General features: G+C 47.9%; 3 protein-coding genes across 3 annotated transcripts; 1 reads left to right on the top strand and 2 right to left on the bottom strand.

Moving 5' to 3' along the window:
- The first annotated feature begins 200 nt into the window (after nucleotides 1–200).
- LOC136758319 (dickkopf-related protein 4-like) lies at nucleotides 201–1,771 on the top strand. The gene is made up of 4 exons (XM_066712567.1): nucleotides 201–326; nucleotides 584–734; nucleotides 948–1,103; nucleotides 1,296–1,771. The coding sequence occupies exons 1-4, from the start codon at nucleotides 201–203 to the stop codon at nucleotides 1,769–1,771; spliced, it is 909 nt and encodes a 302-aa protein (XP_066568664.1).
- A 556-nt stretch (nucleotides 1,772–2,327) lies between these two features.
- Nucleotides 2,328–10,019, bottom strand: polb (polymerase (DNA directed), beta). The gene is made up of 13 exons (XM_066714166.1): nucleotides 9,817–10,019; nucleotides 8,953–9,010; nucleotides 8,641–8,707; nucleotides 8,418–8,492; nucleotides 8,224–8,282; nucleotides 7,746–7,795; nucleotides 5,854–5,905; nucleotides 5,478–5,532; nucleotides 5,060–5,132; nucleotides 4,871–4,941; nucleotides 4,119–4,205; nucleotides 3,502–3,706; nucleotides 2,328–2,853 (listed from the first exon to the last, which is right to left on the bottom strand). Exons 1-13 carry the CDS (start codon nucleotides 9,875–9,877, stop codon nucleotides 2,759–2,761), a joined length of 1,008 nt encoding a protein of 335 aa, XP_066570263.1. The 5' UTR covers nucleotides 9,878–10,019; the 3' UTR covers nucleotides 2,328–2,758.
- Nucleotides 10,020–10,849: 830 nt separating this feature from the next.
- On the bottom strand, nucleotides 10,850–17,239 carry enkd1 (enkurin domain containing 1). The gene is made up of 8 exons (XM_066714165.1): nucleotides 17,175–17,239; nucleotides 16,463–16,578; nucleotides 16,073–16,294; nucleotides 15,752–15,924; nucleotides 12,695–12,818; nucleotides 12,141–12,300; nucleotides 11,903–12,039; nucleotides 10,850–11,797 (listed from the first exon to the last, which is right to left on the bottom strand). The coding sequence occupies exons 2-8, from the start codon at nucleotides 16,545–16,547 to the stop codon at nucleotides 11,637–11,639; spliced, it is 1,062 nt and encodes a 353-aa protein (XP_066570262.1). The 5' UTR covers nucleotides 16,548–16,578; nucleotides 17,175–17,239; the 3' UTR covers nucleotides 10,850–11,636.
- Nucleotides 17,240–17,652: the final 413 nt, after the last annotated feature.

Here is a 17,652-nt window from a genome sequence, read left to right as displayed (position 1 = left end):
CAGATCCGTGCTGCTCTGACCGGACACACAGAGACGACCGCACCACCGGAGAACCTCACAGCAGTACGACTATTTAAATCAATATATATGATTTGAAATTGGCAAATTAAAACTTAAAAAACATATCTATTAGCCTGCAAGTGCATACTGTAGTCTTGTTGAAGTCCAGTGTAGGCGTCGTTCGTGTGCGTGTGTGCGGGATGCTGTGCGGGATGCTGTGCGGCGCTGCGGTGGCCGCCTGGCTGCTCTGCGGGGCGGCGCGCTGTCTGACCCTCGACTCCAACTCCATCAAGACCGCGGGCGGACAGGGCAGCCGAGGCGGGCAGGTGAGGACTGGGGTGGCGGGATTGCATTGCTCTCCTTACCTGTTCTGTCCACTGCTGTCTTTCCACCTGTCCATCTGTCTGTATGCTCTTCTACTGTGTCTCTCTGCGCTCTAACAAAGCAGAGTCTTTCACTCTGTTCCTGCTGTACTGGACTGTGTGTCTCCAGGGCTGGACACCCCTGTTCTATACTGTGAGCTGCAGGCTGTGTTGATTGTGTGTGTGTGTTGTCTCATGCCATGCTGTAATCTGTGCCCCAGGCCCTGCGGTGCCAGGTGGACAGTGAGTGTGCCCAGGGGCAGTACTGCGCCAACCCGCGTGGGCAGGACCCTGTGTGCAGGGTCTGCCACCCGCCACGCCGCCGCTGCCACAGCAACAACATGTGCTGCCCAGGAACACTGTGTATCAACGGTGAGCAAAGCACCCATACACTGAGACCACACTGAATACACTATACACACTGAACACACACTGTACGCAACTGTATACACTATATACACTAAATACTCTATACACACTGAACACACACTGTACGCACTGTATACACTATATACTCTGTACACTATACACACTGTATACACTATATACTCTGTGTACACTGTACTGACTGTAACCTCTCTCCAGAGGTGTGCACTCATCTGGAGGTGGGCCCAGCAGCCAGCGATGCAGAGGTGGGAGCACAGCAGGTAAACAGCACCCCCACAATGCCCCCCCCACCCACCCAGGGCTGGACCAGCCCGCACACGCCTGTGGACAGGAGCACAAACCCAGCGGAGAAAGGTGAGTGGGGGGAGAGAGAGAGAGAGAGGTCTGCCTGCCTGCCTGTCTGGAAACCTGTGTGAAATCTCAGTATGTGTGCGCCAGTCCCCGCCGGTGTGTGTTTATCTGTCTCTCACACACAGATTCAGTGTGTGTGTCTGTGTACACTACTCTCACCCCTCGTCTCTCTGTCTCTCTCTCGGTGTTGCCCAGGCCGTGAGGGCGAGCGCTGTGTGCGATCCTCAGACTGTGGGGAGGGGCTGTGCTGTGCCCGACACCTGTGGGTGAAGAGGTGCCAGCGCCAGCCTGGGGAGGGAGAGGCCTGCACCAGACAGGGCCTGCGCAAGGCCCCCCCCAGCCGAGAGGCCTTTCAACGCTGTGACTGCAGCCTGGGGCTCACCTGCCAGCCCCAGCCCCAGGCCCAGCCCCAGGCTCAGGACTCCCCCAGGGAACGTGCTCAGCTCTGGGTGTGCCAGCAAGAGGAGGGGCAAGGGAGAGGAGAGGAAGAGGGGGGGAGGGTGAAGGGGAAGGAAGGGGGGAGGAAGAGGAAAGGGAAGGGGAAAGAGAAGGTGAAGGAGGGAGGGAAGGAGAAGGGGAAAGAGGGAGGGAAGGTGAAAGGGAAGGAGAAGGGAGAGAGAGCAGGCAGAGGGGGGAAGAGAGAGACGGGGAGAGGGAAGGAGGTGGAGTAAGGGAGGAGGGAGGGTGGGAGTAGAGAAATAGAAACAGTAGGAGAGAGAGGTGCTGTGCAGAGACGCATCTCAGAGCTCACACCGCCTGCTCCTGCGCTGGGGCCCTGCAGACAGACTGACGGACAGACACAGTGCCGGCACACGCTTCCAGTCAGTCTGTCTGTCGGTTGACATCTTTGTATCGGTCTGTGTGCATCTGTGTGTATTTGTGAATCTGTCTTTTTGCATGTCAGGTTTTTCATTTCGTACTAACCCAATGCCACGCGGACACAGACTTTGTGCGTCTCACACACATGCGGACTCTGTGTGCGCCTCACTTTGACTACAGGGCCTGCCTGTGTGCTAGATTCCACTATTCGTACTATCACTGCTGCTGTGGCTGTGCTGGCAGTAGGTGTAGCGCTGGCGTAGCTGTGCTGGTCTGGAGCGGAGAGGACAGGCTGAGCCAGGAGGGTGGGGACTGGGGGGTGGGAGGGGACTGGGGGGTGGGAGGGGACTGGGCTTGTGTACATTTGTCTTTAAATTGCTTATTTTTCAATAAAAACTAACAACAGAGTCAGAGTCTCACACTCTTTTATTTTTGTTGTTTGCATTCAGTAACATGATGGAGGCCTGATACAATGATACACACAGACACTCTCTCTCTCCTCTCCTCTCCTCTCCCACTGCTGCTCATCCCCCTCACTCCTGAAGCAGGACCAGCAGTTAAGGGAAGAGAGTATTAAATTGTAAAGTTCTTTTAAAATATATAAATATAAATTAAGATAATCTGTGATTGCGTTACCAGGATTCCAATAAACACACTCACACTCTTGTAACGGTCACAAGCCTGTCACACACTATCACACACTCACACTACCACACATGTACAGATTCAAGCACACAGACAAACCCAGAGACTGGCTGGTAACAGACTACAGACTAACTGACACACAGAATATTGGATTCCAAGTCAGTGTCCCTCCTTCCTCTCCCTCTCTCTCTCAATCACTCGCTCCTTTCTTTGGGCTCGCGGTATTTCCACTGAATGTAGTCGAAGATGTCCTTCTCACTGTCCACTGGGAGAGGCTCTCCGGCCACACCTGCCAGAGAGAGAGAAAGAGATGAGAGGCGAGAGAAATATATACATTTATATATATATATATATATATATATATATATATATATATATAATGTATATCAGGCGTGTCAAATTTAGTTTAGTAAACGTTTTAAAAAATAAAAAGTGTCTAAATGTTTAAGCTCAGTCATACAACAGGGTAGTGTTACAACAGGGAATATTGCTAAAATCTTAATGGGCAACCTCTCCAGTTTATTAACGATACACTGAAAGATTCAGAGTAACAAGCATTCCGTTTCTTGCATCGTTAACTAAAATAACTACTGTTGATTTCATTATCAATACATTTTAAAACACAAAAGCTAAAGCAGTCTTCTCTTTAAACCGTTATTTGACTTATTTTCTAAGAAAAAAAGGTTGAATACAAAATAAACGTTAATCAATTTGTCAAAATCCCCCCCCCAAAATATATATATATATATATACAAATATATTTTTATACCAACCAATCAATCAATTAGCCACAGAATACATCGTTACTGCAGTTCCTTCTCCCCCTCTGCCCCCCTTTCCTCCTTCCCCACCCTGATTAACCAATCAATCAACCCATCACCCAATCATCCAATTAACCAATCATGCACAGAGCCCATGAGCCGGGGCGGGGTCGGACCTGTGACGCCCAGGGGCCGGATGGTGTACTCGTTGAGCGTGAAGCCCTTCTCCAGCGCGTGCGTGCGCATGTTCTTGTTGAACAGGTCGCTGCCGGTGAAGTACAGCACCCCGCAGAAGTACTGGTCCCGCGGGATCAGACGAATATCAATGCGGCGGTGCAGGTAGTCAGAGCCGTCCTCGTCATCCGCACACTGACACACGCCCTGGGGGGTGGGAGGGAAAAGAAGGGATGAGGTTCTTTCATCTGTTCTGTATTTAAATGCTTTCATTAATTTAACTGTTTATGATTAATTTATTCCCTTTTGTTTAAGTGTCCATCTGGATGTAACGGCAGTCCAGCACACAGAGGACACACCGTCCACACTACACTACAGACACTGTATACTACAGACACTACACTATAGACACTGGATACTACAGACGGTATATAATACAGATGCTATACTATAGGCCCTGTATACTTTTGACACTGTATAATAGAGACTATACTATAGACACTACATAACATACACACTGTATAAACACTATATAACACACACACTGTATAGACACTGTATACAGTCAGTACAGTCAGTCCAGTCAGCTTAGGCAGTTTGACACACAGTCCAGTCTCACCATGAACTTGGTGTCTCCCTTGGACAGGGTGTCCGTCACGAAGCCCAAAGACTCCAGGTGCTCCACCACAGCATTCAGCAACTGAGGCTGGACAGACACACGGACCAGAGAGAGAGACAGACACACAGACAGGATGAGTGTTACATCAAACACCTTATAATACTCAAATTGCCCCTCTCTGAATCTCTGCTCCTCTGCCTCTCACTCTCTCTGAATCTCTGCTCCTCTGCCTCTCACTGTCAGACCATGTAAGTGCAGATGACATCAAAGTGTCTCTGGTTTAATGAGGCACCTGTGCCGCCCCCCACCCCCACACCCCCCCCCAGCTGCCGCCTTCCTGCAGCAGGCCCTCTGACTGGAGCCTCTGCGGGTGTGTGATGTATTGATCGGCCCGGTCGCTCGGTGCGCTCCTGTGTTTATGCGCTCTGCTCACTTTGATTCCTGTGCCTTATAATTATCCCTGAAATAAAACTCTTCCTAACCCCCACTTCCCCACACACACACACACACACACACACACACACTGTCTCCGGCCTGGACAGGGACATTAAAGAGATATAGGGCCCTTTGAAATTAAACCACCACCTGATTAGAGAGAGAGAGAGAGAGAGAGAGAGAGAGAGATACTGTACTGTATCCCAGCTGCACTCACTCTGACACGTGCAACTCTTGAGGTACGGTCTGTCTTGACGACACACATGTTTAATATTATTGCAGTTACTGTGATTTTGGTTACAGCAGTAGGAGCTGACCTGTTTGGGGGAGGTGGAGGTGAAGTCAGGATGGGTCAGCAGGACGTCAATATCCCCACTGGACTCCGCTCCTGCAACACAACACAGGGACAAAGAGGCCATCAGTCAGAGGGAGACAGGGGGACGGGGAAACGGGGACAAAGAGATGATCAGTCAGACACAGGGGACAGGAGCAGGGCGCTGTCTCACCCCTGCGGAAGCTGCCACAGATGGTGCCAATATACTCTGGTTCGACATTCTTCAGCTCCCGCAGGATGAAAGCCTGAGAGAGAGAGAGAGCGCATTGAACACAGTACTGAGGACACTGCACTACTGATTGCACTCAGGACTCTGTACAATGCAACCCTGCACAGAACACAACAACACAACCAGGGTTTTTGATATGATCAGAATCGCCATTCACGTGAAACAGGAACCGGATTTTCGCTTTTCCCGGGAATAGGACTCAAGTTAAGTGCAACACAATAGGCTTGGCTACAATAGGGCTTAACAAGAAACTGAACTACAATGTGATACTCCTGCTTTTGCTATAGTTATTCATACTACTACTAACAACAACCACCACAATATTATTATTATTAACAGGAGGTGGTGCAGCAGTACTGACCTCCATCTTCAGCATCTCTGATCGAGGGATCCTCTTCTCAAAGTCCTCGAAATACCTGAAATAGAAAAGCCCACTCTGACGCACACACCCTGATACATACAGACACTGACACAGAATACCACAGGCCGCTACACACAAATACTACACACGCAGACATACCTTCAACACTTCCACAAGCAACAGGGCAACACTCACACAGGTGTGCAGAGACAGCACCCCCTGCTGCCTCCACACACACACACACCACAGCCTGGCCACCACAGAGGCCTGCACTATCCCTCTGCTGGCGATGAAGGGTTACTGCAGCGCACACACACACACACACACACACACACACACACACACACACACACACACACACACACACGACTCTTACTTCAGCCCAATCTGCTGGTGGTGGTTGAGTTTGTGTTCAATCTTCCGCAGGTCTGAGCAAAGACAATAAAGGATATAGCATCAAACACACTGAACACACACTGAACACACACTGCGCACACTGTTTACACACTGAATACAATCTGCGCACACTGAATACATACTGACTACTATACACACTGACAGTACACTGACTACACACTGCGCACACTGAATTCATACTGTCTAAAATCTGAATACACTGAACACACACACTAGAGGTCGACTGGATTTTAAAAACCAATACCGATAACAATAATTAGGAGGGGAAAGCACATTTCCGACTAACAGGACGATTATTTTTCTTTATCAATAAAATCAATATATTGTATAAAATATATCGCACTCAATGTAAATTTGCAACAGTTAAAATAGATCAATTCAAATTCTGGAAATTTGTGAAAATTTGGAAAAGAAAATGAGGGAGTTATGAAGAATGAATGTATTGGAAAGTTTTTGATAAAATTACAGCATTCATTCAACATTACCCTTTTAAAATAATTGATGAAAATAAACTACAGATAATACAATTCCAGTAATAACAACCTTTGGGTACTTTATTATTTGCGGGTATAACTGCTAGCTGTAGAATGTGTAGATGTGAAGCTGCGGCGCTGAGGGGCTCAGAGCTGTGGTCAGCGGTGCCTGGGGGCAGAGCGGCCTGTGACCCTCACTCTCACACAGACTCAGTAATAGCAGATGAGCTGCTGGCTCTGCTAAAACAGAGACTAGACAGTATTTCACGTTTTCCATTTGTAGATTTGTTTAGTAGAACTCCTTTCTTATTTCTCAAAAAACACATGTAGATGTAAAATAAACATGACTGCACCACACATTGTATTACTTTTATTTATAGATCTTCGTGTTGCATTTGTAAGTAATAAAGGTGGCTGGTGTTATTTTACAACCGGATTAGCATGGAAACATTAGAATATTCTGGAATCATATAAGGGCGTCACACAAATGCCTGATGTTTGTAATCCACGCACTTGTTTTACACAAATAAATATGATTCAAAATAAATAATATAAACAAACAGGTTCATAAACAGAAATATGAATCTACAAATAAACGACTTGTGCAAATAACTCAGTAGGAATGAGAAAAGATCCAAATGTAAAAAAATGTAATGCCCTGATTTAAAGCCCACGCAGCTTTGCATTTACAATAACTTCATATCATTTTTTTTTTAACGCAGAAATTGTTATTGTTCACTACTAAACTACTTAGGGGACATAAATAATATTTATTGTACTTCCCGATCAAATAAATGGTACAATCCCCTTCGAATCACAGTATTTCATTGGTAGAAAAAATAATCTAGTGGGGAAATGTCTGTGGGTGTGGGTTTTTAGGGATATACGTTTATTTTGTTTGTTTTCAGTGTTTGATTGACTGTGTCAAGACAACTTTTATTGACAACTTGTTTACGTGCCTCTTCTCTCAGCCAAAGTTGTTAAGCGAGCATCAAGTTCCAGCCAAGCAGCGTCACATGGGACCATAAACTCCATGAGGAGTCAGTGATGGTTTTCATTTCACCACTAGAGGCCGCGTTAATCCCCTATAACCAAGGATATTAATGCATACAACGCCAAAAAAACTATCGGCCATTTACTGGTGTTGATTTCTGCCAATTGCCGATAGTTTCAAAAAGCTGTTATCGGCCCGATTAATCGGTCGAACTCTACTACACACCGAGCACACTGTTTACACATGGACTACTACACACACTGAGTACAATCTGCACACACTGACTACACACTGAATACATACTGACTAAAATCTGCATACACTTAATACACACTGCGCACGCTGTTTACACACTGACTACTATATCTGCACACACTGACTTACCATCCAAGGTCTTCACTCCCTCCTCAAAAAACTTGCGAGCTGCTGCTGGCCTGGAGAGAGACAGAGAGTTAGAGAAAGAGAAAAAAAGAGAGAGTTAGAGAGAGAAAGAGAGAGAGAGAGGGAGGGAGGAAGCTGGGAGAGAGGCAACAGAGTGAGAGATAGAGAGGGGGAGGGTGACAGATGGAGAGCTGGGAGAGAGACGACAGAGGGAGACAGATTTCTGTACCTATTGGTGGACTTGTCTGTCAATGCTCTGGCAACACTTATCTCAGTTAGTATTGCCTATAAAGCTTACATTGAATTGAATGGAATTGAGAGAGAGAGAGCGATTGGTGTACATAGAAAGGTGGACAGAAAGGAAAGACAGATAAAGAGAAGAAGAGAGGGGGAGAAAGAAACAGTGAGTGAGAGAGAGAGAGAGAGAGAGAGAGAGAGAGAGAGAGAGAGAGAGAGAGCGTGAAGGGGCGTCTCCTCATACCCGATGCCAGTGACCCGGGTGAGGAAGGTGATGGAGGAGCTGGTGTCATCGTTGCGAATCTGGAGAGAGAGAGTGAGGTGATCAGAGATGAAGAGGTACAGGGTGTTAGTCCTCAGACAAGGAAGCTCATGATACAGGTGTGTGGCCAAGATATGTCCCCAGGTGTGCCCCATGGTGATTAACCCCTCGCTCACCTTCTCCAGTTTGCGCAGCTTCCCTGTTGTCAGGAACTCATCGATCTTCTCTGAGATCTTCGCCCCAACACCGTCCTGACACACACACAAACATACAAAGATGGAGAGAGAGAAAGACTGAAGACACTGTGCTGAACACAGACAGAGAGAGACACACACACACAATCACACACACACACACACACACACACACACACACAGAAAGCCCGTTGCCCTGCTTTACCAGTTTCTTGGCCTCGGTGCCGCTCCTGATCTTGTGGGGGTATTTTGCGATGACCGAAGCAGCTTTCCTGGTGGGGAAAACAAGGACGAGGGGGGCAGTTAATACTCAGTACCCCCAGAAACTAATAGCCCTCTTTCCTTGTTACCCCAGTCACCCTGCACCCTTTCATAGCACCTGTCATCACACAGCACACTGTACAAGAGTGCAGGGCAGGAATCACACATTCTCTAAACCCTGTCAGTCACCTAATAACAGAAATTATTAGAACAGTACAGTAATAATAATAATAATGACCCACAGCACAGTGCTCACCTGTAAGCGTTGTACTTGTGGATGGCTCTGTTGACATTCCTCTCATAATTGGCCAGTTCTGCAGGAGGAGGGAGAGAGTGAGAGAGAGAGTGGAGGAAGGAGAGAAGGATAGAGAGGAATAAGAAAGAAAAAATGCTTTTATTTTTCAGCACGTTTTTCCTCAAGACTGTGCTGGAGACACTGATATGAAAAGCTGGATAAGGTAGACTCTTAATAGAGTAACAACAAAACCACTGCAAATAACAATAATAATATACATGTAATAATCATTATAATGGAAAGTATATCGTCTTTAATGTGTAAATAAAACATTATAAATTACTATATAAATGCAAACGCTAAATCGCCCTCCCACCCTAGCCCTCTGATTGGTCCGTCACAAACAAGGCCGGCCAATCGGGACGAGGCAGCTGGGGTATTTAAAAAACACTTTGGTGGTGACGTCACCCCCAGCGTACAGCCCGGTCGGTCTGACACTGTGTATTATTAGGAACAGGGGTATTACATGAAATGGTGGACATCCAAACCATAATTATGAAATGCCTGCCTGCCCCCTGCGACACTTCGTGTGTTCCTCATTTGGCTCTGAAATATCGACATATTAAAAGAGGTTTAACCGGTCAGTTAGGCTTGGGAGCTGTTTCGCTGTATGATCAATGTAAGCAGAATACATCCGCAGCCGCACTACGACACAACACCGGCTCTAGTGGCAACTGAGGGAGATAACCTGACCCCCATCTCCCGAGCTAGTTACAGTTCAACACCATGACCCAAGAGCCAGCTGATGTACCCGGAGCGACCCACCGCAACGCAGTCTAGCCCGGTGCTGAGGGGCTGCTCCGCGGAACTGCTCGCTTTCCCTACCTACGAGAAAGTCGGTGATCCCTTCGTTCAGAGATTCCTGCGGCGCTTTCCTCTTGCTCATTATCGCAGGATATCGGTGTTATGGCTGCTGAAATGCGAGTCGTTTATTAATATTATTACTGGGCAAAATATGGGAGCAACAACAAAGGCGACTGCCGTTCTAGTGGCGACGCAGACGTGAGGGGAAGCGACGCGGCGCGTAGTGATGACGTCACCACGCCCAACGCTGCGCCTCACACGGTCAATCCAGAGGAGACATCCTCTTCCCAGAGTGATGGCAGGGCTTCAGTGGCTCCAGAGTTTCGCCTCCCGTTACTCCTGGCGGAGCTGTAGTCCTCTTGGGACCACCAGTGACGGCCCCTTCTCCAGGACACAGGATCCAGAGAAGCAGGATCGACTGAATTTCATCAGATCAACTCCACCATCACAGCACTAGTCTCCTTTCCCCCCCTGTCTGGAGAGTCCCAGGACCTGTCCTGCCCCAACGGGCAATTCGGGTCACTGAAACCCTTCTCCAGAAGGCCTGCTGCCCAAGCAGCGAGCCTGCGCAACCCTGCGAGCCTGTCGGGCCTCTACGTGGCTGACTTGGCTGGGAGATAGTGGCAGTTGACTTGTTGGTCACTAATGCACCACAGCGCACGGGCTGCCTGCCAGCCACAGTGGAGTGCCGGACACGGGAACCTTTTCCTGGCCTCACAGTTTGTGAAAGGAGCGTGCGGGCTGTGGCCTCCTCACGCCCTTTCACTGCCCGCATGGAGCCTTGATGTCCTGCTGGACATGCTTTCCAAGGCTCCGTCTGAACCATGGCAATCAGCTGACCTCAAGTTAGTGTCTTTGACTTTGGTCTCAGTTTTGATCCCCTATATAAATAAACACATAAATAAATAAATAAATAAATAAATACATTAAAGCAAGTCTCACACTTCCTCCTCCTGCTTCCACCGCGGCGCCTCATCCTGTGATAGCAACATGGCCGCCGGCAAAGACGGGGAAGCCATGTTGGAAAGGGACGAAACAACCATACACATTTTGTTTCTTATTTAATTTTATTTGTAATGGTGTTTGTGTTAATGAACAACTTTTCTCTTTAGTGATTCACCTACATATATACATTTTTTGTTTAAAAATCTGTGTTATACTGGAATGTGCCGGACTGGACTGGACAGCCCTTCACCCCGGTGTCTTAAAGAGAGATGGACTTTACAGGAACCACGGCCATCTATTTAAACACTATCAGCTACATTGTACACAGGCCTGACCGTTATCATACAGTATTTTCCAGAAGAATCAAATCAAAACACACAGCAACACACACCCCAGACACACACAGCCCGGGAACCGCACCCATCCCACTGCAGCTCACATTCCTGGGGACGGATGCTGTATGTTTGCACTGTGATCATGTTTTTGTGAAAAATGTGTTTTCGTAAGAACTTGGTAAGGCCATAATTATTATTATTATCATCATTACAATATTGATTAGCAGACAGCCTTACCCAGGGCGACTTACTTAATAATAACTCAAACTCATAAACACACACTAACACATGCATGCATGCACACACGTGCTGTGGGGGGGGTACGGACTTCATCACCACTCTGCGGAGGACAGCCAGCATGCTGGGCCCCTGAGCAACACCACACAGAGAGCAGAGCATCCTGCCGCACACATGGAGGTGAAAGACACAGGGAAAAGGACAATAACTAAACTCAAATAAATAAATATACATGAAGAGGGACAGGCATTCAATGAAACTGCAATGTCTGTTTAGATACACTGTGATCACATCTGACCCGACCCGGTTGTGTCTGACGCAGAATCAGGAGTCGACCCGGATGTAGACTTTTGGCCGGGAGAAGACCTTGATGGCCTCCTCCACTTCCGACAGCTTCCTATCCAGCTCAGCCCGGCGGCTCTGCATACTGAGAGTGTCAGCTCTGACCGGCAGGGACAGCAGCTCCCGCACCAGAGAGCGCTGGGCTGGACAGAGAGAGAGAGAGAGAGAGGGTTGTGTGAGTGAGTGAGTGTGTGTGTGTGTGTGTGTGTGTGTGTGTGTGTATCTTTGCGAGTGTGTGTGTGTCTTACTCTCTTTCAGTGAGTTGAGTGTCTCCTGTCTCTCCACCTCAGGGAGCTGTGTGTGTCCGGGGGGCACAGAGGGGTCCGGCGCACTCCGCCTCTTCTCCTCCTCCTCCTGACGCCACTGCTGCTTGCGCTCCTGCAGACTGCGGAGAGATCAATACAGACTGCATTACATGCACACTGCACCATGATTGGGTGGGGGAAAGACAGAGAGCGGGGGAGGAAGGGATAGAGAGAGACTCACTACTGGGGGACGACCCCGCGGGGCTGCGAGGGGCTGGGCGCTCTCTCTCTCTCTCTCCTCTGTCGCTCGGCTGGGTCGCAGGAGCGGGAGCGCCCCCGGAACGCCGCCAGTGCGTTGTGTCTCACGAAGTCCACAGACCTCCCCCGCACGACCATCTGCACAGAGAATATGATTGTATGATTTAAGTATGTATATGCACGTATTGTATACTCACTATCCCTATATTTTCACTTATCCCACTTCCCTGTGTTAATCCAGTGTGTACAGATGTGATGTTTATTGTTACCATTGATGTGTGTGTATATTTAATTGGTTATACTACAAATGTTTGTCATGCCAACAAAGCACCATCTGAATTTGAGAGAGGCTGACAGAGAGAGAGAGAGTTATATTGAGAAAGCCTTATATTATCTGTAATAAGAGGTAGGGGGGTTAATTAATAATAATGCACTCCCCGCACACAGAAGACTCTCCTCAGCTCACCTCAGCGCTCTCTGCAGGGACGGGGCAGGGGGAGGGAGCGCGGGGGGGGGAGGTGGGTGAGGAGGGGGAGGTGGAGGGGCGGCGGGGGGAGGCAGGGCAGGAGGGTGGGCGGCGCGGGGGGGGGCCGGCACTGCCACAGCGCGAGTGTGCCTTCAGGAAGTTCTGACACTCTGGCTTCTTGGGGGGGGTCGTCTCCTGCAGGTGGGGCGGAGACAGAGAGAGAAATATAAATGACAAAGACAGACACAGCCTGGTCACGGAGACCCAGCTGCCCAGAGAGGTCTGGCTGTGACTGTTTACTACAGAGCCCGAGACAGAGACGCACGTCATACTACACTACATACTACATGTAGATACAATTTGGGCAGCACAGGTTATTCAAAGGGACTTAGATAATATCGAGTTGTGGGCCGACACCTGGCAGATGAAATTCAATGTGGAAAAGTGCAAGGTAATACACGCAGGTAACAAAAATGTCCACTATAATTACACTATGGGAGGAATACAGTGCATCCAGAAAGTATTCACAGCGCTTCACTTTTTCCACATTTTGTTATGTTACAGATTATTCCAAAATTGATTAAATTCATTATTTTCCTCAAAATTCTACAAACAATACCCCATAATGACAACGTGAAAGAAGTTTGTTTGAAATCTTTGCAAATGTATAAAAAAGAAAAAAGAAAAAAAGCACATGTACATAAGTATTCACAGCCTTTGCCATGACACTCAAAATTGAGCTCAGGTGCATCCTGTTTCCACTGATCATCCTTGAGATGTTTCTATAACTTGATTGGAGTCCACCTGTGGTAAATTCAGTTGATTGGACATGATTTAGAAAGGCACACACCTGTCTATATAAGGTCCCACAGTTAACAGTGCATGTCAGAGCACAAACCAAGCCATGAAGTCCAAGGAATTGTCTGTAGACCTCTGAGACAGGATTGTATCGACGCACAGATCTGGGGAAGGGTACAGAAACATTTCTGCAGCATTGAAGGTCACAATGAGCACAGTGGCCTCCATCATCCGTAAATGGAAGAAGTTTGTAACCACCAGGACTCTTCCGAGAGCTGTCCGCCCGGCCAAACTGAGCGATCAGGGGAGAAGGGTCTTAGTCAGGGAGGTAACCAAGAACCCGATGGTCACTCTGACAGAGCTTCAGCGTGTCTCTGTGGAGAGAGGAGAACCTTCCAGAAGAACAACCATCTCTGCAGCACTCCACCAATCAGGCCTGTATGGTAGAGTGGCCAGACAGAAGCCACTCCTCCGTAAAAGGCACATGACGGCCCGCCTGGAGTTTGCAAAAGGCACCTGAAGGACTCTCAGACCATGAGAAACAAAATTCTCTGGTCTGATGAAACAAAGATTGAACTCTTTGGCCTGAATGGCAAGCATCATGTCTGGAGGAAACCAGGCACCGCTCATCACCTGGCCGGTACCATCCCTACAGTGAAGCATGGTGTTGGCAGCATCATGCTGTGGGGATGTTTTTCAGTGGCAGGAACTGGGAGACTAGTCCGGATCGAGGGAAAGATGAATGCAGCAATGTACAGAGACATCCTTGATGAAAACCTGCTCCAGAGCACTCTGGACCTCAGACTGGGGCGAAGGTTCATCTTCAAACAGGACAACAACCCTAAGCACACAGCCAAGATAACAAAGGAGTGGCTACAGGACAACTCTGTGAATGTCCTTGAGTGGCCCAGCCAGAGCCCAGACTTGAACCCGATTGAACATCTCTTGAGAGATCTGAAAATGGCTGTGCACCAATGCTCCCCATCCAACCTGATGGAGCTTGAGAGGTCCTGCAAAGAAGAATGGGAGAAACTGCCCAAAATAGGTGTGCCAAGCTTGTAGCATCATACTCCAAAAGACTTGAGGCTGTAATTGGTGCCAAAGGTGCTTCAACAAAGTATTGAGCAAAGGCTGTGAATACTTATGTACATGTGCTTTTTTTTTTTTTTTAATTAATGTGCAAAGATTTCAAACAAACTTCTTTCACGTTGTCATTATGGGGTATTGTTTGTAGAATTTTGAGGAAAATAATGAATTTAATCCATTTTGGAATAAGGCTGTAACATAACAAAATGTGGAAAAAGTGAAGCACTGTGAATACTTTCCGGATGCACTGTAGAATTAGATGAAGTATCGCATGAGAGACCTAGGAGTCTATGTGGACTCCTCACTTTCTCCATCCAAACAGTGTGGGGAAGCAATAAAAGACAAACAGGATGTTAGGGTATATTGTCAAAAGTGTAGAATTGAGAACAAGGGCAGTGATGTTCAGACTGTACAATGCACTAGTTAGACCTCATCTGGATACTGTGTGCAGTTCTGGGCTCCACACTTCAAGAAAGATATCGCTGCTCTAGAGGCAGTTCAGAGGAGAGCAACCAGACTTATTCCAGGTCTGAAGGGAATGTCCTACTGAGGGACTGAACCTTTTCACCCTGGAACAGAGGAGACTAGGTGGGGACTTGATCCAAGTCTTCAAAATCATGAAAGGCATCGACCACATCAAACCAGAGGAGCTTTTCCAGATCAGCAGGGACACACGCACCCGGGGACACACATGGAAATGGGGCTTCAAGGCATTCAAGACAGAAAACAGGAGACATTTCTTTACACAAAGAGTTGTCACAATCTGGAACAAACTCCCCAGCGATGTGATAGAAGCTGAAAGTTTGGGAACATTTAAAAACAGACTGGATAGGATCCTTGGATCACTTAGTTATTAATGGACACCAAATGAGAATGATGGGTCGAATGGCCTCCTCTCGTTTGTAAACTTTCTTATGTACAATGTGACAAATATCAACAATTACAATACATACAAAATCCCCCAATGACAGATCTCTCCACTAACTTCCCGGATGCCCAGAAATTCCAGCTTCTCCTGGTGGAAGACAACAGCTGTGTGAACCTGGCAGCCGAAACACAACAAAACACAACACCCAGCTACCTGTCACACCTGAGGGACAGGGGGCCAATGGAGAGAGAGAGAGAGAAACTAGCCCTCATCCCAAAATAATGTAGTTATTGTATGTAATTTGAGTTCACTCATCTTGATGAACACAATCTGAGGAACGAGCAAATTGGCCGGTACACTCTTGACCCCGACTGACCTGCAGCTGGCTCATGACCTTTGAGGGCACAGTGTCGTATTTGGGGGACCTCCAGAGCGCGCGGACCGGCCCAGCGGCCACCCCGCCCCTCTCAGCCTCGCGCTCCCGACAGCGGCGCTGAATCTCACGGAGCCGGCGCACGTTCTCCTTGCCATGGTCACGCACCTCCTTCCCTGAACACACAACACACACAGGACATGACACATACAGAACATGATTCACAAATAAACACAAGTGTGTGCTGTGTGTGTGTGTGTGTGTGTGTGTGTGTGTGTGCTGTGAGAGTGTGCTGTACTGTGGTGTGTGTCAGAGGGTACACACTGTGTTTCGGTGGTCCGGGGTCCAAGGCGATGCCCTCCAGCTGCAGCAGGCTCCCCACGACCCCCCGCTGACCCCTCTCCAGGATGTGTGTGGCGTTGGGGCGCACGCGGGGCGGAGGGGGGGCCCGAGCACTGTAGCAGCCAGGGTGCAGGGTGGGGTCAGGGGCCAGTGGGCCGGCCAGCAGGGCCAGCTTCATATCATTGCCCTCCAAACGCCCACGGGCTGTGAGAGAGGGATGAGCACAGAAGAAGAGAGAGGACGAGAGAAAGAGTCAGTGTGTGGCAGTGACACACTAACACACTGGGACGCACAAACACAAGCCCGCACAGATTCATGCACGCATACATAGACAAACACAGATAGCCTAAATATGCCCAGGCAGGGTCTCACCTGAAGCAGGGCGGCGGTACAGCTCGGGGAACAGCGAGGGGTCCGGGGGGATGGGCCCCGAGATCCGGGACAGTCCTTCACACATCCTCCACTCAGACACACGGGATCGCTGGGGGCTGGGGAGACAGTAATGTGTTATTGTACACATATACATCATGGTTAATGTTACTGATACCACAGGGTTTGTTTTAGATAGTAACATAACCCTTGAATAATATAATATAAAACAAAAACTTATATCAGCAATGGGAGGTATAATATATATATTTACAAATCTCTGTGAAAGTATTTTTTGTGTAATCAATTTAAAACAACTTTTAAACAATATAAACAACTTCAGCCTTGCAAAGCAGAAACAATGTTTATATCTGCATCATATTAAGTGTGCTCCTAAAATACAGTTCAGCACAGGGCCATACAGTTCTGACAGTATTTTAAAGACTGTTCAAATCCTGCCCGACCTGCCCCCTCTTCCTTCCTTATAGCGACGCCATCATTGCGATACAGTTGGACATTTATCCAGTACACTAATTAATTAACTGATTTCCTTTTCACGCCTGTCCATCTCAACAACAAACTTATCTTTTCTGGGAAAGCAACAGATTACATCGTTAAGAGACCACCAGAACAGCCCCGTATTTAGCGGGACTTCTCACACAGCAAACAGCTTCGTGTGTTTAATACGTTTTACAAGACACATTCACAGAATTACCTTATTAAGTCCGACAGCAACCGCAAAGGTAACTGACGAGCAGAGCAACGCAAACTGATGACGCAGTGCACACGTTTCCCCCAAGCGGGTACGCATCCCCATGGCAACCCCGCAGCTTCTGGTGACGTCTTGCTGTCGTACGGTTAGACAGGCTGCGTCAGAGCACAGGATTTACAGCTATTACAGCAGAAAACTAATCCCAACAGTGTTCATATCATTAATATTAATCTGTTAACTGTGACCACTGCTACAGATAATACAAATATTGGTAATGTATAATATGTGTATTATTATTAGTTATATCTTGCAGGTGTTTACAGTTAATAGTTTAAGTAAACCTTTAAGTGACGATTTTACTACACTGTTACAACAGCCCAGCTCCCCTCTTGATACAGGACAGTTGCACTTTACCTTCACCATGACCTAGAAGGAGCTTCTCACTCAGTCCCTGGAGGGCCGTGTGTATGCTGGTTTTCGT

This window comes from Amia ocellicauda, chromosome 9 (assembly GCF_036373705.1).
Source record: "Amia ocellicauda isolate fAmiCal2 chromosome 9, fAmiCal2.hap1, whole genome shotgun sequence".
Taxonomy (NCBI): Eukaryota; Metazoa; Chordata; class Actinopteri; order Amiiformes; family Amiidae; genus Amia; species Amia ocellicauda.
The sequence above is the reverse complement of the archived record's forward strand: the minus strand, read 5'-3'. Positions and strand labels throughout refer to the sequence as shown.